The 22,208-nt window shown below is 41.7% G+C and overlaps 2 protein-coding genes across 4 annotated transcripts; one reads left to right on the top strand and one right to left on the bottom strand.

Moving 5' to 3' along the window:
- Positions 1 to 1,159: 1,159 nt before the first annotated feature.
- On the bottom strand, positions 1,160 to 11,629 carry tspy (testis specific protein Y-linked). The gene is made up of 8 exons (XM_075475091.1): positions 8,225 to 11,629; positions 8,041 to 8,118; positions 7,839 to 7,950; positions 7,488 to 7,642; positions 4,667 to 4,743; positions 4,180 to 4,367; positions 3,287 to 3,355; positions 1,160 to 3,121 (listed from the first exon to the last, which is right to left on the bottom strand). Exons 1-8 carry the CDS (start codon positions 9,170 to 9,172, stop codon positions 3,087 to 3,089), a joined length of 1,662 nt encoding a protein of 553 aa, XP_075331206.1. The 5' UTR covers positions 9,173 to 11,629; the 3' UTR covers positions 1,160 to 3,086.
- Positions 10,644 to 21,147, top strand: LOC142389875 (protein phosphatase 1 regulatory subunit 3A). 3 transcript variants are annotated; one of them, XM_075475090.1, is made up of 5 exons: positions 10,644 to 11,701; positions 14,633 to 14,679; positions 14,996 to 15,123; positions 15,398 to 15,424; positions 16,959 to 17,047. In XM_075475090.1, exons 1-4 carry the CDS (start codon positions 10,842 to 10,844, stop codon positions 15,422 to 15,424), a joined length of 1,062 nt encoding a protein of 353 aa, XP_075331205.1. In that variant the 5' UTR covers positions 10,644 to 10,841; the 3' UTR covers positions 16,959 to 17,047. The 3 variants fall into 3 exon arrangements, with proteins under 3 accessions (XP_075331205.1, XP_075331203.1, XP_075331204.1); XM_075475088.1 differs by lacking the exon at positions 15,398 to 15,424 and having other exon boundaries at positions 10,647 to 11,701; positions 16,959 to 21,147; XM_075475089.1 differs by lacking the exon at positions 15,398 to 15,424 and having other exon boundaries at positions 10,647 to 11,701; positions 15,038 to 15,123; positions 16,959 to 21,147.
- Positions 21,148 to 22,208: the final 1,061 nt, after the last annotated feature.

Below are 22,208 nucleotides of genomic sequence, written 5' to 3' on the forward strand. Positions count from 1 at the left end.
AGCACAGGCCATTTTCTTGTGCTCTTTATTGGCAAACATTATACTTCTCTGCGTTCACCACGCTAATGAATAATTTTTTTGTGTGATTCTTTTATTTTTCATTCTACTGTAAAAAAACGGGCACACTCAAAGAGCTAGTGAAAGCGGGAGAGCATGACACGGCACGACAAGTTGATTTGTATACAGTAACCACATGAGCTTAGACCAGGGGGAGTGTTGTGTACACTTGAGAATCCATTTAGGATCTTGCCACCTGGAAAATAACAAAGGCTTCACAGACAAACCCCAATCCACAAAGCAGCCCCGAGGATGGTTTTTCTGCCACGGCATTTTGTACTTAGTTTGTCACAATCAATATTGTAGGAACCAGCCCTATTATTAATTCATATTCATGAAAATGTGTTGTGCTCTGAGGTGGGCTGAATAAAGCTGCTACCAAGAGGAGACAAACACAGCGTTTAACAGGGGGATCACTTCGTGGGCCATAATGCATTTCGTCATCAGTATTAATAGTATATGTCCATGCTGGACTGCATACTCTGGGTGCTGCTGGGCCTACAACATGACAGGTTTTTTCGCTAGTGGAATATTTATAGCTGTGCATTAAAAGCGGAATCAAGGGTTTAAGTGTACCATTGCAACAGAGCTGCTGTTCCCTTTGTCTGGGCCTGTCCAAAAATGTCTTCCCCGGGGCTATTTGCAGTGCTGCATTCAAACCGTGTGTGATATCACACGACTGCCGTCATATCAAAGAAGGGATACATTAAAGAGCAGCTGTATCTCTTGATTTTTTGTTTAGTTTTTTCCCCCCTTAAAGACAAATGTGTCACAGCCCAGGACATCAGAGAGAACTTCAGCAAGTCGTATATCTTTACTTTTAACTGGGCTCCTTTGAGTTTGACAGTTAAGGCTAGGTTAGATGTGTCCCATTATTTAACCACATGAAAGCTCACGCACTGGTATCAAACTTCCATGACATACTGTACGGACCCATAAAACTTCCGTCCATCAAGAGATATACCCGTGAGCTTAACAACACTGCCATCTTGTGGACATTTTATGAAAAACATTCCTGCGCACTGAGCTCACCGCAAAGAAGACAGAAATCTAATTGTTTTTGTTGCAATCGTTGAAATGTAAAACACACACAGACATCAAGTTCAAACGGCTGTCTATTTTATTAGGTCTGAGCCAAAAGGTGGACATTTATCTTCTAGGCAAACAAATCAACCAAAGCAACAAACGACAAGGCATCTTTAACTACATCATTCTATAAAACACAGCACACAAAATAGAACTTTCTGATCAAGTCTGTGAAAAAACTCCAGATTGTTTGATAAATCTACCCATGGATTAAACGTGTACTGTCTTATCCAAAAGAGAATGCCAAAGTATTATTTACAGGTTTGTTGCTAAGAAAAGTAAGCAAATACAAATACTAAGTTTGGTACAGTGCACCCCCATGTTGCCGTGAAAAGTGACGCTCACACCCCGTAAGTGCTATAATTCTCCTGTCTTACGTCTCGTGCTAACAGGCATGCCATGATGCAAATGTGTAGAAAAACATAATAAATACCAAAGTTTTAAGAAAACAAATCTTAACGACATTACAACGAAATAAAACGCTCAAGGTTGAAGTACGCTGAAATCAAATGATGCCAAAGAATCTAAAAGAGAAATGTCAAAACTCTGATCAAGAGCAGAGGTGCGTTACACAAACGCAGGATTCCAGAGAAACATTAATCAAACTACGCAGTGATTAGAAAAACATCAGGTGGCTCGCAGGGCGGAGGATGGCGTTTAACATGACAGAACACGTAGAACAGGGTAAAACACTGGTAGTCTATTAAAATAATTACTGTTCCTATTTACTACAGTAGAGTACACATTTCTTTATACACAACCGACGACAAGGAGTGTGTGAATATCGCAAAAATTAGTACGGTTCGTTCAACAAAACCACCACCACGATCATCCCTGAGAACACATTTTGGTTCAGTACTCAGTGTATCTGAAATGTACTGTCATTCTGTCAGATTCAGCTCCTGGTGTTTTTGCTTTGTCATGCGCAAGTTCTTAAAAGAACAAAGAAGAAAGAAAAGGGAAAAAAAACAAAAACAAACAAAAAACAAGGTTATTCGGCTCAGAATGACCACTAACGATGCCTTAAATGATTTCATCTTTATTTAATTGGATGGGATTCAAAAATGCATTGCCATCAAGCGGTGGCTCTGATGTATGCGGTTCCTGGTTGAAAAGATAAAACTTTTACCAACAGTTGGGCATAATATGCCCAAGAATATGTCTAAAAACAACCATTTAAAAGAAAGAAAAAAAAAAGAGAAAAAAAAAAGGCAAAAGGTGAATGAGAGTACATCAGATTACACAGCACTGACTGTAGAAAATAGAGGGGAAACATGCTGCCTTGGCTTCATTGTTACAGTTGACCCTGATTTAAAAGCTTCTGTGTATTTTAGGTATAAAAAAAAAAAAAAAAAAAAAAAAAAACAAAAAACAAAAAACAAAGACTAGTAATCTGTGCATAAAAACCGACCAACATCAGGAAGAAGGATTTAATGCTTGCTCGGTTAGTCGTCAGCAATTGAGCCTCCTCGTCATCTTCCGAGTCTCTGGTCCCTATGGTGGCTCGCCCTCTTCAACAAACACCATTCAGCTACAACATTAAAACCACAGAGAGCCCCGAGGGAGTAAGATTTCATTTCAGTCCAATGTTCTGGTGGGAAACTATTGGCCTCAGCGCTCAGGTTGGTGTTGTTTCTACACACGTAAGCATTGTTGCAGATCGAGCCGTCTCATGGCACACGACAAAACAGCTTAAGATGGCGTCCGAACTCCTCAGATCCTTCTGAGCAGCCTGTTCCAGAGTCTCCGGCGGACGGAACTCGAAAAGATCAGATGTCACCGTCCCCGGCGCCAGTCATTAGTAGACCTTATCTGAGGTCCTCTGTCCACGCCCTGAAGAGCCTGAGCGCTTACGAATGTATGGGGGGGCTAAACAATACCAAGCGGGTGGTTTTAATGTTGCGGCTGATTGGTGTGCAACTCCTCTTCATCTTCACTTTATCTTAGGCCTCCTCCTCCTCGTCGCTGTCATCAGAACCTACAAGACAAAACAACATGTCTACAATCTCAAAAGATGGTTACCATTTTAAACCCTCCCCATCAAATAACAACATTTTAATCTAATTTAAAAAAAAAAAAAGAGAGATATAACACTGGTTATTATAGTGAATTTGTACCAATCCTGTCTGAAGAGATGTCTTACCATCGATCACAATTTCTCCCCCGCCATCCTCCTCCTCCTCCTCTTCCTCCTCCTCCTCTGGGCTCTCATCTTAGGACAGATTTTTGTGCGTTAATATTATTCCATTTTTTCAGGAACAAAAACAAAAACAAAACGCACGCTTCTGCAGACTTCCAGTTTCAAAATAAGTGATCCAAGGTTTCAAGTACCACAACAGAATAAGAACAATCATCCAGTCCCACACTTAGAATGAAGGCCGTGTCATTACTTCTTTAATAAAAACTACACCAAAATACAGAAGCAGTGTGTGAAAAGCTAAGTCTACTTTTACGGTTTACATTGGAATTATCAATGATCAATATCAAATCAAAAGAACTGGATGAACTGATCGCCAGCAGGCGTGAGCACCCCAATAAAAGCAGAAGTTTCAGCAGTTTGCTGTTCAAAGCCGCGGAAGAAAGGCATCAGCAATGATCTTAGAGAAGCGATCATGGCTGCCCATCAATCTGGGAAGGGTTATAAGGCCATGTCCAAACTATTTGGAGAAAGATTATTCATCCCAGCAAGTTCACCCCCCAAGGTCGAACCTCACAGTGTTCAGAGAAACAATCCAAGAGCTACATCTCAGACTTTACAGGCCTCAGTTAGCATGGTAAATGTTAAAGTTATTGAGAAGTAGAAGTAGAAAAATATGGCTTGTTTGGAAGGGTTGCAGGAGAAAGCTTCTGGTCTCTAAATTTAACACGGCAGCACAGCTTAGGTTGGCCCCGATGTCCTTCAGGCAGATGAGTTCAAGTAACTGTAAAATGGGCTTAAAATGTATCACCCTGCATGTATACATGTAGAAAAAGCATGTGCATGTGTATAATTGGACATTTTAAAACATTTTCCACCAGATCCGCTTTTGCACTGACCTGCACTTGGCCTCCTGCCCTCTTCCTCTTCTTCCTCTTCCTCCTCCTCCTCCTCTTCCTCCTCCTCCTCCTTACTGTGGCCTTGTTCAGCCTCACCCGTCTCCTCGCCAGCTTCGTCGTCCGAGTCGGAGATCACCACACACTCGTCTCCATTCCCATTGTCGGCTGCTCGGGCCTCGGTGCCACCACTGGAAGAAATAAAAAATAAATAAATAAATAAAAACCATGCACACACATACACACAGATCATGTGAACACACAGCTCATGTTGGTATGCATACCACCTGGTCTTACTGGCAGGAGATAATATATAAAAATAAAAACCAGGAAACTGTTAGTTGACAAACGGACTATAATTTGAAGGCACTGCTGCTAAGACTACTTCTAGAATTTACAGCTTAATAAGCAGCTTGTCCACTGACTGCACATTTCACTGTGTGCCAACAGCATGAATCCAGATATGAAGGTCTGTTTTTGTTTTTTTTACCTTCCATTCTCTCTCGGTTCCCAGAGAGGAGTGAGGTAGTATCTCAGCGGGTCTCTGTAGAGGTCGTCCTTAAGTATCTAGACGACAGCAAAAAAAACATCACCTGAACACATCTCTACTTATGACGCTGGAATGGACATGTTTTTACGCACCATTCAAAATTCCTGCTCAGCAGAGACAAAGGTCTGTGTATCATGTGGCACTTGTACAAACAGGTTTGCTTGTATTCTTTGATAAATGGCCCATCATATGTAATTCGACAATACGGCTGTTTCCACTCGTGCAGACCTATTCTGCTGACACGCACGCTGCTTTATGTTGTTACCCGAGGTTGTGGATACGTACAGAGACACGCGCAGTACTCCCGTCAACACAAGGAGCCCCATCTGCTATTCTCAACGTAGTGATTTATGTCATTTCTGCATCACGTGCAGCTCCTAAAAGTTTTCACTGTAAATCGCAGTATTTTTGTCACATTACAGTACAGGAAAATTGCATTTTGACGGATGTTTAGTTTCACTTTATTCTTTGCTTTGACGTTCAACTCTGGCACACAAATGCCAATGAATTACTGTGTAGATGGTGCGATTCATTATGGCTCCGATTCATGCAGGGTATCGTGTTGCCAAAGACATCCCCATCTCTGCAATGAAAGTTAAAAAAACCCCATCTTTAAATAAGTATCTTTTGGGGCGGCCTGTGGTGTAGTGGGTACAGCAGACGCCCCATGTACAGAGGCTATAGTCCTCGCTGCAGCTGGCCCCGGTTCAAATCCCACATCGGACGGTCCTTTGCTGCGTGTTATTCCCCCTCTCTCTGCCCCCTGCTTCCTGTCTCTCTACACTATATATATATAAAATTATAATAATAATAATATTATTATTATATAATAAAGGCATAAAAAGCCCCCCAAAAAATTAATAATAATTTTTAAAAAAGTATCTTTGTTGTGGTTGGAGAAGTCTTATAGACAATATCTTAACTGTGTGCTCTGCTGTATTAGCAGCCAGGCGTTCAGCGGGACGTGTCAACGGATGTGTTCAGATCGGTCGTGCCACCGCTGCATTTACTCTGCGCTCCACAGACTTCTTCCAACCTTCCAAATGATTTCCAGCTGGTGTTTTTCGTTGTGTAGTGTCAACTGTGTCATCACACAGGTTGTATTTGTGTGTATGTGTCGCTTTCCCAACTAGATCGGAGCTGGGCGCCTGGCGAACAGGCCAGCTGATATGATGTTTAAATGGAGTCCAGACGTAATAATGGCGCAGACCAACTCTTAAAGGAATGGTTCGGCGTAAAATGATAATTTGAGCATCACATGGTCATGCCACATAATTTATATGGGTGATGAGCCTTTCTCCGAAAGACCGCGGCATTCCGAAGTTGGCTATTTTGAAGTGTTTTGTTAGAAACGCAGCCAATGCAACTGGACGGGGCCAACTTGGAAAATATAAGAAATCGGTTGTTTTTCCGCGATAAACAAGCTCAAAAGTGCTACATACTTCAGCTGTGTCATAACAAAGGCCTCGTCAAGCAAACCGAGGCACAGAGAAGTTCATCGGACCACACAGCCTTTCACTGGCTTGTGTTTTCACCGGTTGTCGTTTTGGGCACGTGAAAGAAGGTATCCAAGACGGCTAGAATAACATAATAGGAGTACGAAGCTTACTTTTCCAATTCGGTAGATCTACATATTGTTTGAAACATTGTAGGAAACCACAAATAAGGGATAACGGTGTAACAGCATATGAACTGCATATTTTGTCGTTGCGTTTGCTTTTGCCTAGAATAAAATCATGGCACACAGCTATGCAATGTAAAACAAAACAAAAAAACTCACCTTTGTCTATTAGTGACACAAAATGTCTTTTAGATGACAAACAGGTGTTTTCATTCGGCATATCTGTGCCTAACAGTTCCCACTCCTGGCAACAGAAGCTCTCCTCCTCCGACGGCATCACCTCGCAGCACTCGCAGCTACACCACCATGTACCTCAGTACGCGACCGAGCAGGAGCGCCCACTGACGCTTGCTCCGCACATCTCTGTTGTTCCTCCCGTTCCCGCAACTCCTCGTCTGTATATTCGGGCTCAAACAAGTATGGTTGGCCTTCAAACGCAAATGGCTCGTCTTCGAAAAAATTATGGTCGTCTTCTGCCATATTTGCGTCTCAGCCTCCCTTTGATAACTTGAAGCAGTAGGCCTACATCCAGGTCAGACTAGGAGTTGGAACTACCGGTGATGCCTCAAAAAACACTAGCCAGTGAAAGGCTGTGGGGTCCGATGAACTTCTCTGTGCCTCGGTTTGCTTGACGAGGCCTTTGTTATGACACAGCTGAAGTATGTAGCGCTTTTGAGCTTGTTTATCGCGGAAAAACAACCGATTTCTTATATTTTCCAAGTTGGCCCCGTCCAGTTGCATTGGCTGCGTTTCTAACAAAACACTTCAAAATAGCCAACTTCGGAATAACGCGGTCTTTCGGAGAAAGGCTCATCACCCATATAAATTATGTGGCATGACCATGTGATGCTCAAATTATCATTTTACGCCGAACCATTCCTTTAAGACTCAAACGAACAAAAACAAGACAAACTAAATATAATCCTGCTTTGACTGTGTGCGGAATCTGCAGCCACACAGAATCCGGCCATCAAGCTGCTTTACGACACATTTTAGATTCTTAATGTTAGAAATGCGGAAAAATGGGGCACAGCTGTGCACTTGTAGTCAGATTACACAAAGATCCACACTCTTAAAAATGTTTGACATCAAACATGGTTGCATCAACTAATATTATTATGAGGTTGAGGTAATCTGTACCTGGGCTACATCATCTTGTCCCGGGTTGCTATGGTCACTGAACCAGCTGAAAAAGGTCTCGTAAACCCCGCGGGATGATTTCCTGGGCTCGCTGTGAGCCGTCAGGTTGTGTCCACGATGCCACAGGATGGGATTGGAGAAAGACATGGGTGATCCTAAAAAACACAAGCATCAAGGATCAGAGGTTGAGTCAGAAGTAAACAGCTATGTAGATATCATGTTTTTCTGGACTAAAAGTAAGACTATCCTTTGTATAAATTAGATTTTCAGTGTTAAGACGAAAAGTACGATTCTTTGAAACAAACATATGTACAACGCCCGTGCCTCGACATAGATGCCGCTTATTTTTACCTCCCATCCCAAGATGGAGCTCCTTCATGATGATGTTGTTCTGGAAATACGGGTTCCGTCTGAAGTGGAAGCGAATTCTGTAGCCCAGTTTGTTATTCTTAAAAGACTCAATCTGAGGATGACACCAGGAAAGGCCTAAATGTTGCTGCTTGGTATTTACAAACGCCAGAATGTGTGAGAAGACAACACCAACACGTCTTACCTCAAGATCAGTCATGTAACTAAGAGCATCTTCATCTGTCTCATCAATGTGAGCTGAGAGGTGAGGATGGTTCAACAGCTGGGACAGCAAAGTTAAGATAAAAACCAAACAGGTGTTCACTTCAAATACTCAAAAACCAAAGCAGGAAGTGGAGAGAGTGTGACAATTTTCATTTCAAGGATACAGCTGTCACCCAAAAGCCAGGGATGGTTTTTGTGATGGAGCTTCTCTGATCCAGATGTGGACGCCTCTGCCGACTAACCTTCTGCTCCAGCCGTTGGTGAAGCCGGGCGTTTTTCTTCTCGAGAGCTTCCAGTCTCATCTGTACCTGTGCCAGCAGAGCCACTGACTGTCTAATCTCCGGGGCCATTTTCACTGACACAATGGCACACTCCCCATCATCATTGTCCTCATTGTCCGATGGAAAAGAGGAGCTTGGTGTGGAGGAGGCACCAGATACAGATTCATCACCTTCTTCTGCCTCAGGCACCTCATCTCCATCCTCTCTGTCAGTACTGGGCACTGAGGTGGAGCTGTCTGCTGCTGCCGCCTGGGTTTTTAAGCCTACTTTTGAGTACTGGTGGCCTCCACGATGTTTGTACTTGCTCCCATGTTTCACCTGTTTAGCCTTTTCAGATGAGCAAGGAGTCTCTTGGCTGTCTTCTCCGTCTCCCCCAGTGAGACTGGCAAGCGCTTCAGCAGCTGCTATGGCTGCAGAGTCAGACTGGTCCACAGAAGCTGGGGGACACCGCTCCGGTCCTGTTTTCTCCACCTTTTCTTTTGAATCCGCGGGCGCCTGTGCGCCTGAAGGTTGTGGTTTGTCGGTGATCTTTGCATCGTGGCCATCCGCGCTGGAGCTGTTGACAGGCTGCGCACTGGTGCCATCTGAACCCTGCTCCGTCTGCAAAACAGCTGGCTCGTCCCCGCTATCTTTGGACTCCCTCCCCTCCGCTTCTTTACTTTCAGTTCCACTGTTTCTGCAACTTTTCAAAGTAGCCCCTGTTCCATTTGCGTCGTCACTTACTTTAGTTGACTTTTGGGAAATCGTGCTGCCTTCATCCTGGTCGGGTGATGCACACCTTTTCCTCGATGCGGAGTCAGCGGACTGTTTGCAGTCCGTCAGTTCACTCATGCTAGCTAGCTAGCTAAAGAGCCAACAAGCTTGATAGCCCGCAAACTCTTACAAAATAAACTCAAGTGCAATCGATCCCACCACTGGTCTAGCTGCTTTGATAACCGTTGTCAGTTTGATACTTAGACTGAAACACAAGCAACATTCTCATTAAAGCCACTACAGGAAGGCAGTTCTCGTAATTCTCCGCGGCCTTGCAGATCGTTGGAAATTAGCACGCTATAGCTAACATAGTTAGCTAACGTTACCAAATTCTTGTGCCCTTGCAGTGACTGCTGCACCACATTTCCGCGAATATAATCCCAACAAGACAGACCCGACCAAAGTAATCAAAGCCACCGATGAAATATCGCCATTAGCAGCATCCCGCGTTCTTTATATTAGTTTACATTTGCATTATGCGTTAGCTTACTATGCGTTCAGCGACGTGGTAGAAAAACAATCCCCTGATTGGCTGCGGCGCACCGCGCTAAAATGCCTCGACCAATCATTAACAAGGGTGTGTTTACACGGCAATCTGTCCGTACCAACGGGTTTACTGCGCAGTAGAGGCAGTGTCGTGAGAATGTTAGAGCGCCTTATTGTGAAATGTGTTTCTATAAATATACCAAACTAAAGCATCTATTAGGAATGTCAGAATAGTGTTTTAACATTTTATCTGCGCGACAGAAGGAGACGATGTAGACATGAAAGAAAATTGGAGCGAATCACTCAAACCAAAAAAACACAAATTGCAAAATAACTTTTTTTTTTGTATTATTTTTCATTCAGGGCGTAAACTAGTGATTTATGTGATTCTTTTAATGGTTAACTTGGAATCCAATGTACTCTGTTTTTTTTTAATCCAGAAAAGAGTTAAACGCATATAATTACAAATACACCGAAATCCAGGCTCCCTTGTTGACTAGATCCTGTGACGTCTCTTTTAGACTATGTGTCGATTTTAAATGATATTTGTAGATTTAATATTTGTCTTGGGCTGAATTTCACGCTGTAATGTACACAAATAAGGTACATTCTGTACTCCAGAACAATAGAATGACGTCAACAACATAACGGCATTGGATTAAAGCCAATATTGGTAAGGGTAAACATAACACTAAACATAACGTATCATAGCCAAAGCCTGTTATTTTCATTTTGGCTCTCATGATGTAAACTCCACCTTGATGATATCTGCAGGCGTTTTAGCAAATATACCCAGAGAGTCTTGAAATAGAGTTTGAAATATTCAGCTTGTATCAATGCTTAATAGCGTTAGTGATTTAGATGGCATGTCTAATACCGCCACTAGTAGGCGTTTAGCCAGCTCGAAACCAAACTGAACAGGGAAGAGTAGCTGAAATATATCAATATGAAGACAAATTTGGGTCACACAAGACCCTGTAGGTCAGTGCTAAAATTAGAGGGCGCTGCTTTCGTGAGAGCAGCCTGCACTGCGTTAAGTCATATAAACCAGGGGGATACACTATCACGAGGGCTGGCAAATAACACTGGTTTTCCATGGGTGACATTTAACGCCACACGTTGACTGAGGCTCCGTGCGTAACGCAAGCCCAGCGCTGAATCAACGCTTACAACTGCTGCGCGAACCATGACTATGTGTTAGTGGCTTGTTCTTTTTTGGAGACGCCGTGTGCACTCTTCCACACCTCTGCAAAAAAAAAAAATGTCTTTTTTAACCATACCAAACCAAGAGGGCCTTTTTACCACAGTCAGAGCTGGCAAGTCAGCCGAGGAGGCAGAGGCTCGCTCACGTACAGACACCGATGACAATGATGACGATGATGAGGATGATGACAGCGAGGACGTCCGATTCATCCCGAGGTGCTCCCCGGTGCCCAGGAAGCGAGGCGCGTCCATCTTCGATGAGACTGCCGAATATATGCGCATCCACCAGGCGCTAATCGGCGGGAAGAGAGTGTCATTTGCCGATACAACAGGTGGAGATCTGGTGGATGTGCGGGAATTTGTTTTATTCGATTCGGACGACGAAGAGAGCAGCGAAAAGTGGGAGAAAGAGGAGGCGAAGTATCGACACCTTGATCGGGAGCCGACCTATACCGTGCACCCAGAGTTTCATGCTCCCTCCGAGAGTGCCCTGCTGCAGGCTGTGCGCGCTAGAAAAGTGGAAGTGGAGAACATATCTCCCGTAGAGGACGAACCTCTTGCCTTCAGTGGGCTAATTAGCGTCCTGAACATCTCCTTCCACAAAGCAGTATATATCAGAGCAACCATGGACCACTGGGCCACTTACTTTGATCACCCTGCAGAGTATGTCCATGGCTCTAATGACGGGGAAACTGATCAGTTCTCCTTCAAGCTGTCTTTTGCACCTCCTTACATCACGCACGGCTCTCGCATTGAGTTTGTGGTTCGCTACGAAACCTCTGATGGTGATTATTGGGCAAATAACAAGTCTATGAATTACGCGACCACGCTGCTTCTGTCCTATGAAGATGATTCAGCTCAGGCAAGCATTGGTGTGCAGCACAGAAGAAGTATCCTGAAAGCTCCACAAGTATTCAGGTACATGCCCCGTATGCATGACGCAAACAAAAGCATGAAGACAATCAGACCACAGACATCCACAGTGGAATGGGCTCAATGATCATTGATGATATAACGTCAGTCAGCTTCAGGGTCCAGCAACCTGCCCATCCTTTTAATCACTGAGGATATTGGAGCACTGAAAGACCCAGTGATGCTGAATAATATAAAACAGACCAGAACACAACATAATTATTTAAAAATATGTTCCATATAAGCCATCCAATAAAGTGTGCAGAGACACAGGAGCAACAATGACAGAGCTGCACCTGCTTACTAAAACTCTTTGAGATTATCTGGATGGCATGAGTATTCGGCTCCATTCAGCAGTTCTGCCTGGAGACCATCCTCAGAAGTTTAGGAACTTAAGTCTAAAGCAGAGTTTTATTGAACAAAGTTTCTCAGTCTGTTGCATAACGAAGGCACAAGGACAGCATAGAGGTCACGTAGTTTATGAAGCAGTTCTGTGGTTGGCTTTGCTCTTTGAAGTCCGGGTTGCTGGATTGGAATTTTTTCGAGAGCACACACCCTGCTCCGAATGCCAAACACCCAGTGGTGTGTGAGACGATCAAAATAGGCAAAGGGCAGGTGTCGTTTTCAGCCTTGGCGTTTCCCTGAACTAAAATTTACGTCTGACCTTTTCTATCAGAGTCATAGGGGAGCAGAGCGATATCAAAGGAGCAGATTGGCTTCTATCCCGTGTGTAATTAAGAGGCTGGCACACGGATCACTTTGCTTCCTTCTGTTCTCCATTAAAGCCAGCTAATCCCTTTATTTATTGTAACATCAACATGGAAGTATGTAATCGATCTTTTGATGCACAGTCACAAAGATGGAGATAGCAGCAAAGTTCCCAAAGATTGTGAGAAATTACAAAGGAAGCAAATAAAGTATAAAGTGATGGCGACGTCATGTGGGTCTGCTGCTGCAGCTGTTTGGAGGTAGCAGGCAGGAGATGGTTTATTAGGGTTGGATGAGTCACTTGTTGAAAATGAGAAGTTTGGGGAGCTGAAACTGTGACAGCACCCTCACCAAAACAGCCCATATGGATTAATCCAAAACTAACTGTTGACTGTTCACAAACTTAGTTAAACAGGGCCACATCTCCAGATGAGGCTTAAGCAGAGAGGGCAGAATAGGTTATGTTAAGAGCACCTAAATCAGTTTCACGCACACCTGTCAACATGATCCCCCCCAAGCTATTTTCTTCTACAGTGTCATGCTCAAGCCATGGTCTGGACTTACTCAGCAGTGTCTTGGATCAGAGTAACCTGTCATCTCTAAAAGTTTTATCCCTGTTTCTTTCAGAAATCAGCAGTCGATCTTTAAAAAAATAACATTTGGATATTGTTGAGGATGGTGTGCTTGCCATAAAAGAGCTTGAAAGCTTAAAATGCAACCCTTACAAAATGGTGGTTTCAAATAACTAGACCTGTCAAGATCCTTACGAAATCTATACATCTGACACACTGACACACTGTGCAGTCTTCAGCCACTGCTCACAACAGAAAATAGATGCACTGATATATTGAAATGTGCCAACATAAATGGAGATAGTCTTTAAGACAAAAACAGAGATTGTTAAATTCCAATGATCTTGACGGTCAGTATCTTCGTTTGACCACTTTTATTCTTCAACACAGTCCGAACTCTCTTAGACAAGCTTTCTTGTCATTTCTCAAAGTAGCTCTCCAGGCTTCTTGAGGAACATTCCAAGGCTCCTCTTTGGATGTTGGCTGCCTTTTGTTCTGTTCTCTGCCAAGATGATCGCACACTGTCCAGTAATGTCCAAGCTCTTGGGAGGATTGATCACTGCACCTGTCGCCAATAATTTTCAGCTCAGGTCTTGTGTCATTTGGCATACCTCAGCTTTTTCTCCCCGTTTCCCTTCCTGAAGAATGGCCTATTGACAGCCACCCTTCCATGGAGACCATTTCTGATGCGGCCTCAGTGGCTTTAAAGTTTGTGTGTAGACGCAACACTGGTTCACCCCTTGAGTTAGGTGCCTTTTTTTATGCTTGAATGATTTATAGTTTAGTGTTTACTGGCTTAATAAATCAAATTCCTCTGAAAATGGTCAGGTACAAGGAGGGAAAATGAGTGAAAAAGCAGCCAACGTCCAAAGACCTTCAGAAAGCCTGGAGAACTATTGATCAAGACCACTTTAAAAGACCATGCTTGGAAGCAAAATATAAAGAAATGAGGAGTGGTTCCCAGCTCGCTGTGGACTTTTCTGTTTCATGTTATTTGCTTTATTTAGCTTATTATATTTTCCTGTAATTTCTGTGTCCTGTGTCCAATTTCTGTGTCCACATTAGATGACTTAACTTTTTGCTTTGAATTATGACTTCCACTGGCTTTCACTGTGCTTGCACTCGGCCTCAGTCAACAAAAATCTCCCCCAGTTATTTTCCATCTCGGCATCTATTTTAACAAACAGTCTCATGAGATGGGTCACCAATGAGTCCTTTGGCTTTAAGACTCGCTGCTCAGCTGTGCAGCGAGTCACAAATAGAAGATTTACATCAAAGCGTGAAGAGAAACCAAGCTGTGTTGAAGAAAAACAACCAATGGACCATCTTATTTTTGCTGATTATTTTTTTACATACACAAGCACTGCTTGTGTCAGATTATTTAGATTTGTATTTTTAGCCCTAAATGATCTTAAGAAACAAACTACTCTAAATCCAAGATGTGATTCTAAATCCATTCACTGGTTCACCCTCACTTCTCTTTTGTATCTTTCTCTAACAAATGACCTACTGTATCTCCCTGTGGTCTATCAGAATATTTGTTTCAGTTGCTTTGAGTGTCGAAGTGTGAACAAATTTGGCTGCATTTAAAGCATGTTGCATTTTTAGTCCTATAATATCTTAAAGAAGTGTCTCAAATGTCTTTCTTATCTTTCAGTGTGAACGATGATTTCGCTTCAGAGGATGAGCAGGAACAGGGAGAAGGTATGGAATTCATTCTTTTGTACAAAGTCACTGTTGTGATTGTTGAGATGCATTTCCATTGTTTTCAGACTTTCAAAAGACCTTTTAAAATCAGGATTGTCAAAACTGCTGCAGCAGATTTGAATGTTCCTATAATGCAACTCAAGGAGAACTTCAATTGTTTTCAAAATCTCATAAAGAACTACAAAGCCAGTTTGAAGTGATTGATGAGAAGAGAAAAGAATCTGTGCTTTTTTTTTCGCATTTTTTAATTCATTCTGTTGCTCACAATTGGTATTCTGTTGAATACGGCCCCTTTTTTCCCCCCTTTGTTCAGACTTACTACAGCCTCACGGCCCATATCTCTCTTTTACATCAGGAGAGGAACCAGGGACGTCCAAGTCGGAACTTGTGAGGCCTACACCTGTGTTTCCAGTTATCATACAGCCAGAGATCGATGTAGAGGTAAGGGTCAAGTAAGGAGAGAAAGTTGCAGAATACATTTTGAACCAAGATGGTTAATTGTGGTTATTTTGTTAGTTGTACACGTTCAGCTAAATATTTGATGGATTAGGTCCAAATTACCTTGGTCTGCATGCAGTTGTTCATATTTAACAGGTAAGGAGACGAAGTGCTTTATCCATTTATACAAGTCATGAATCTAATGAAACATAACAATCATTTCTGTTCAACTTATCAAGCTTATCACCATTGGCTTGGTTGTTTATATTGTCCACAGCTCATTGAAGCTTCAGCAACAACTTAGGTAATGTCTTGCTTCTCACCGCAGCAGCACCTCTGCGTTACTTTCCTTGTCTCCTTCTCATTGTACTCACATCGTGATGCATGCAGCTCAGGTTTTTGCACCTTTTGATTCTTCCCATTTCAATCTTTAAAAAGAAAAAAAACACCTCAGAACACTAATATGTTTTTCACAACAAATGCAAAGAAAATTCGATGCCCTTTTCAATCGTAAACAGTGGCATTACAGTTTAGAACTAATGTCGTGCTGCAACTCGTTTGTATCTCAGGATAAGAAGTAAGGCTGAGTAAGTCAAATATGAATAAATACATGAATGAATAATTGCCATTGTCATGACATTTCACATCCTAACAGAATAATGTAACATATAATCTGATATTAATCTCACTGATAACGTGAATGTGTCATGTTCTCATCCATCTCCATCTCTGTTGCACCTTAGTAATCATGTGCATGTTTTTTTGTCCCTTTTAGTAGACCATTTCAGTCAAAAAGTGAGCTAGTCCGCTAGTGTATGAGCATCAGTTAACAATCATTCTGCAACCTTTGTTTGGAAAAATTCAACTTAAGTTTTGGCAGTATAATTTCCTATATCCACTGTTCTGGTGGTTCACTCGGCGAGCGTTCAGCTGTGCACAAAGGTTGTTTTTCCCTGAAGTTTTTTAAACAAACTCAATAAAGAAATACATTAACGTGGCTGTGGCTTGTACTTAAGAGCTCTCAAGAGTCAAACTGAAAACAGCCATCTTAGAATGCATTTTGGTACAAATTTATGAAACACAGTAGTCTAATAACAAAAGCTGCTGCATCCAAAATGATAAATGCGTTGGTGGCTTGGTATAAAATTGTTTCCCACCTATAACTTTGGGATTGTTGAATTATTTTCTCTGGGAACTGGATAACATCAGTCTTAACACATTTATCTTCGTCTAACTATCATCTACTGTCTAAGAGCTTCCTGCTCTATCTTCGCTGTTCTGTTCTTTGTATTTTGTGAGTCCTACTCCTATTTGTTTCTCTGGGTGCTGAACTTCTTATCTGCTTCTCGGTTCTGTAATGGAATGACACCATCTCAGTATGGCCTTACATGCTTGTCACAGCAGCTCTCTGCTGTTTGTGTGGGATAAAATCAAGAGAACATGTGTTGTTACTGATGGAACTGGTTTTAGTTCCTGCCGTTTAAAAGAAAAACAACCACACCTGAAATGTGCAAACAGATGAACTGGGTAAAGTTGAGGTTACTTTCATCATTATTTGGAAGAATTTGAACCTTCTCTTCGTCGTTTTTGTTTCAGAGCATCTTTTACCAATAACATGAAAAAGATGTGAGTTTCTCTTTTCATCAGTGCTCATGTTCTGCCTGCATTTCCTCACATCTACAATGTCAGCACGAGGTCCATTTCACAGAAAAGCATTAGTATGCTGTAAAATGCTTTTTGTCCCTCAGCGTGCATTAAAGATATGGACCACAAATCTTTCCCTTTTGTCATACTCTCTCTGAGCAGTCACTGTTTTTCTCTCTGTTTCACTTTAACAGACTGCAGTTCATCCGTCTGGTTCCTCTGTCCCATCCAACCACGAGGCTCCATCTGTTGATGGCACACAGTCCACTCACACTGCATCCCCAGGTGAACAGTTTCCTTGTACGTCTTCCGAAACCACCCTTCAAACTAATTCAGCCTTTGTACCCTGTGCCAGCAAATCAGCCCCGCCAAATAAGTCACAACCTTTACCCAGACTCCACTGTGAATTGCACAACCACACATCAGAAAAGTCCATACACAGTAGTTCCTCTGCATTGCCACCTGCCTTGACTCATTCTCTTCAAGAGTCCATAGTAAGATTAGACAACTCCCAAGCTGAAAGAAAAGAAACCCGAGCTTCAGAGACCTCTCTAATGCGTTCTCCTGCCACAGAGACGAATCTGTCATCAACAACAGAAGATCATGGAATGACTGAATTTGAACTGCCTGCTAAGTGTGTCTCCTGTCCCAGTGTGACTCAGGGCTTTGAGCCAGAGGTGGCAGAGGGAGTCAGTGAACTTGCTGAAAGATTATCAGAAGGTGCCACAAGCTTTACAGCACCTTGTGTAGGCAGTACGCCCGCATCGTTGTCTCCTATGGCAGAGACTCTGACATCTATGGGAGGTGAAGATGAAGCACCATCATCGCAGGAGCTCACAGAAAGCAGGAGCCAAGACGCAGCTCCTCAGTCTGTTTCAGCCTGGGAGGAGACGGAAAACGCTCCCTGTATTTCCCCTGAAACATTGTCAGAGAATGAACCAAACATATTGTCAGAGAATTCTGGGCTCCAGTCTGAGCTCAACGTGAATCTGATGCCATGCGTTTTCTTTCTGAGTGGAGTTCTCTCCCTTTCAATAGTGATGCAGGAACCTAGTGCCCTCTTCATCATTGGACTGCTTTTGGTTTTGCGCCGTTTGTAATTTTGCCCCAAAGGTTCATTCTGATGTCCTATCAAACATCGTGTTCATTTGTCTGAGAGAAGATATACAAACTCCAAGTCTAGCTCAGAATTTATGAAATGGTTCAAGGTTAAAGTTACACAGCGCCGTGGACCTCTCTCTGCCAGGCAGTCTGATCAGAAAAAGGCTACCACTCTTCTGCAAAATAAACTTTTATATTGCCATACAAACACGATGTAAATATTATTGGTCTGAAAGTTGGGGAGAAGCCGTGGTTTAGACTTGGCTTTCCCTGATTGGTCCTTGATCCAATATCAGCCTCGTACCCCATCTCTGCTCCAGTCAGATGTCTTCTCCATATCCCCCTGTGTCCGGTACTTTTCCGCTATAGGCTTCATCCCACCTGTTTTGACTCCCCCTGTAAGCATGTAGCAGTTTCTCTCGACACTCAACTCAGTCCATTTCATGTTTTAAGCCTTCACACCGTGGGCTCAATACTTGTTCCCTTCAAAAAGGAGTGTTTTCCAACTCTGTATAAGCACAATGCATAAATAAGTGTAGTAAAAGGTCATATTAAACCCCCAATCCAAGTCAAGTGCCTTTGAATGATCCCAGAATAAGCCAGGAGGTTAAACAATATACAAGTCTCTCATTGAAGTTGTGGTAACATTTATGCCAAAGTAATGTACAAAGGACAAAGTTCTTCAAATGGAATGTGTTTCAAGCATAACATTTAGCTTTTTTTCCTTAAAATTTGGATTACTAATACCAGAGCACAGTAAATTATCAGAAATGTTGTCATGTGGGGTTAGTGAATTTTCTATTGTCAGTGTTGTCTAGCCCATAGACAGGATAAAAGTCAGAAGCAGCCAACTGGTTGAAAAGCAACGCCAATGAGGAAGTGCCTTAAACTGAAATACAACTAGTTGTTGCAAAGGTCTGGCTCCAGGTTTTAATACCTTGACTCTTAACACCTAATCATAACCATTCAATTTTCAGTATCTAACCTTACTTAACCTTATCTTTTTTAAGACCAAATTTTAACCCAGTGGTTTGTTATGTGTAAAACAGCAATGAAACAGCAAAAGAAAGCCCAAGGAAACAGCTGCTAAATGCAAAAACAACATTTCAGAATAGAGTTACTAAAAAGCAACAGCGGTCAAAACAGGTCTTAACCTTGACTCTCCTACGTGGCAGTCTGGTTCAGTGCCAGCCTCCACACCCTCTGACCTCTTAATGCAGACTTTTGAGCAAATTATATGTTATACAACAGTCAAAACTTTACTACTTTATGAAAAGCTGTGACACTGTGTTACTCTATAGTTATTTTTTCATTTTGAGTAGCACAAAAAAGAAAAAGTAATGTCTATGGATACAAATCAATAGGATAAGTTTACATGACCATTTTTTTGTTTTGCGAACCAATTTTGAGAATTGGTTGGAAAATCACAATGATGAGCTATGAATGTCAGTAATAGCTAATGCTAGCTAGTGTTCCACAGATGTTAACTCCAGGCCCCAATGTATGATGGTCCATGTAGTGTAGAGCTTCTGTACACTAGTTTTGGTGTTGGTTACCACATAATGAGTTTGTAGTGCGTTGTTAAGTTAATTAAAAGTTTTAAGTTGAAAATTTTAACAACAATACATAATGGTTAATGTACTAGTGCACTTTAGTGAACAAGTGGATAAGTCAAATACTGCTTTGGTTTGTATTGAGAGTGATTGACGTGGTGTTTTGAGGAAACGGGCCAGGAATTTGATTCCGATGTGCTGATAAAATTCAGTCTTATTCTTTAAACATTTACCTCTTTGATCACTAGGCTAGTGGTCAATTCTGCTCTAACTTTATCTATCGCGCTAACTCTATGCGTTACTACTTGTTGCCAACTTTGGGGAACTATTGCAGGGCTCCACAAGTCGTTGTTACAGTTGAGAAAAAAAGAAAAAAATCAACATGAAGAAAAAGAGATGAGACCACTCTCAATTCAAGTGCTCTTATTCACTCAGTCCTTTTATTTTGTTGTGATTTACTGGTGGAACTTGCAACCCATTTCTTACAGGCAGTTTTGCTATTTGTTTGCTTGCTTGTTTTCCTTTTTTAAGTGTAAGCCAGAGTACCTGGCAATATCCCAGGTTCCCGCGTTGGCAAAGGGAGAACATAGAAAGATCCCAGCTGAGATCTTAACTGGGAACCAAGTTTTCTGTTTTTTTTCCAATGGCTTTCTTTTTTAATGCACTTCGTATGCCATTGTAGCGTTAAGTAATTGTGAGTGTGTACATGACACATTACACCACAAAACTGGTGAATTCTTTTGAAAAGTTTTGACAAGGGAAGGGAATGAATGAATAGTGAATAATCCCGATTTTTGAAAAATTAAGCGTATTTTCCTTCACCTGCGTTCTTGCTCACGGCCAACAGCGCCACAAGATTGCAAAGAGAAATCAACGACTCTAAAATGACACCACTTTAATTAGGATATGTTTCTGTAAACATTCTCCAGATTTGTTTGTTTGTTGTCTTAATTCTAATGCTATAAAATAAAATATGATGTCCATTGTTTAAATCATAAATCAGGGTATGGATTAGAGCGGGGCTGCATAGTGTTAGCATTAGCCGACAATTTACGTAATCTGCTAGCGTTAGCACTAGCTTTTACTGTTAGCACTAGCATCTACTGTTAGCACTAGCATTAAAATATATACACTAAAATGTCTCGCCCATATTGGTCATACATCATTCCAGAATACCTAGATGAAAATTACCAATGGCCAAGTGTGATGCTTCTGGACATTACTTCCCAAAACAATGAGCAACATCACAGTGGCTACATCCAGTTTTTGTATTCAGTCTACTGTCAAACCACACTGCCCTGAATTGACCTTTTATGAATTCCTTGTGTTTTGTCTTTGATGAAGTACAAACGACTTGTTATGCAAATGGTCTTTATTCAAAAATGAATAAATGCATGTGAAGTATAGTATTTTGCCTAAATCAAAGTCATTACAAGAATGACATGAGTGTAGATTTGGGCACAAAAGAGGTGGAAAACTATTCTTTATGGCCTGTAGAATAACAACGGCCATTTCGCTACTTTCATTAGATGGGTCTTCCCTTCCGGTTAGTCACGTCTTCCTGTTGATTGTTACCAATAAACGCGTATTATAGTTGTTGCGCACCACAAAACTGTATAACACTGCCTTGTAAATCTCACAGAAGGACTTAAGCACAGAAGGATATGTTTAAAGGAGGGAACATTTTAGCAGTGTGTAATCATTAAACAGGCTCTTATGCCGTGTACTACTTTGTGTCTTCATTTCTTTTTCTTCTTAAGTACTCTTCAAAAGAAACAATTTCACTGCAGTTTAATGCACAGTATATTGACATTGCAGCACAAAGCAGAACATTTTGTAGTCACTGACTCCGTTTTGAAATGACACCAGAGCCTTTAGTGCCTCCCTGACTGGAGTTTGTACAGCTTTGCTTAAAGTGGAAACACACAGATGGAAATATGAGCTGCAGAAAGAAGCCAAAGGTCATGCATTGCATTGAAGTCATGCTGCCTTGCAACACACATTGGCCATTGTAAGCTGAGAAGAGTATATGAAAGCTGAAAATTCTCAGTGAACCTGCCCAATTCATATGTCAGAGACTATTTCTGCTTTTGGTTTTTATGGGTTGATATTTCAAAGATATCTTAATTTTTTATCTTCAAAGACAGGGACTTATTTGAATCTTTTTCTTCTGGATTTTATCCGTGATGAACCAGCTTATAGACTTAAAACTTATGGTTGTTTTTTTTTGTCAGTCCTTGAATGTTAGGCATCCTTTGGATTACATGTGGATTATGTATTTGACTTTGGAACACACTTGCATTTTGTACACATCTACAGGGAGTATAGGAGTTAATAATTTGTGTGATGGTCACATAGCAACAGCAGGGAAAGTATTAAAGATTTAAGCAGACTTAAAACTGACCCATGGAGGATAATCAGCGTGAATTTCATAACCCCAAGCCCAAAGCCCACTTTGAAATAATGAGTGCCTTTTTAAGTAACAAGCTATACTACTGAAATCTTGGTTAAACAGTGATTACGAAAAAGTGTTGTGACATTTTTACCAAACTTTTTTTCAGTTGCATCACTCTCAATGGCAGGTGTCTTGCTTGTACAGATTTTCTTTTTAATCATATAAACACCAGGAGTAGCGGCTTTGACGAAGAAAAACCTTTAAGAGAAGACAAAATGTTGTTTTCTGAATACCATTAATTTAACATGTCATTGAACTCTAAAATGATTATCATCCTGGGTCCATGGATGTTTATTAGCTTTATCTGATCCATTACAGATGTCATTTCATTCACA

This window comes from Odontesthes bonariensis, chromosome 10, assembly GCF_027942865.1.
Source record: "Odontesthes bonariensis isolate fOdoBon6 chromosome 10, fOdoBon6.hap1, whole genome shotgun sequence".
In the NCBI taxonomy this organism is placed as follows: Eukaryota; Metazoa; Chordata; class Actinopteri; order Atheriniformes; family Atherinopsidae; genus Odontesthes; species Odontesthes bonariensis.

Excerpts from the sequence above, each read along its gene's own strand:
- tspy (XM_075475091.1), bottom strand. The coding sequence starts at position 9,172 with ATGAGTGAACTGACGGACTGCAAACAGTCCGCTGACTCCGCATCGAGG. Across the intron at positions 8,119-8,224 it reads CTGGCTTTTGGGTGACAGCT|CTGTTGAACCATCCTCACCT; the intron begins GTATCCTTGAAA and ends TTGCTGTCCCAG. Across the intron at positions 4,744-7,487 it reads GACAAGATGATGTAGCCCAG|ATACTTAAGGACGACCTCTA; the intron begins GTACAGATTACC and ends GCTGTCGTCTAG.
- LOC142389875 (XM_075475088.1), top strand. The coding sequence starts at position 10,842 with ATGTCTTTTTTAACCATACCAAACCAAGAGGGCCTTTTTACCACAGTC. Across the intron at positions 14,680-14,995 it reads TGAGCAGGAACAGGGAGAAG|ACTTACTACAGCCTCACGGC; the intron begins GTATGGAATTCA and ends CCCTTTGTTCAG. Across the intron at positions 15,124-16,958 it reads AGCCAGAGATCGATGTAGAG|ACTGCAGTTCATCCGTCTGG; the intron begins GTAAGGGTCAAG and ends TCACTTTAACAG.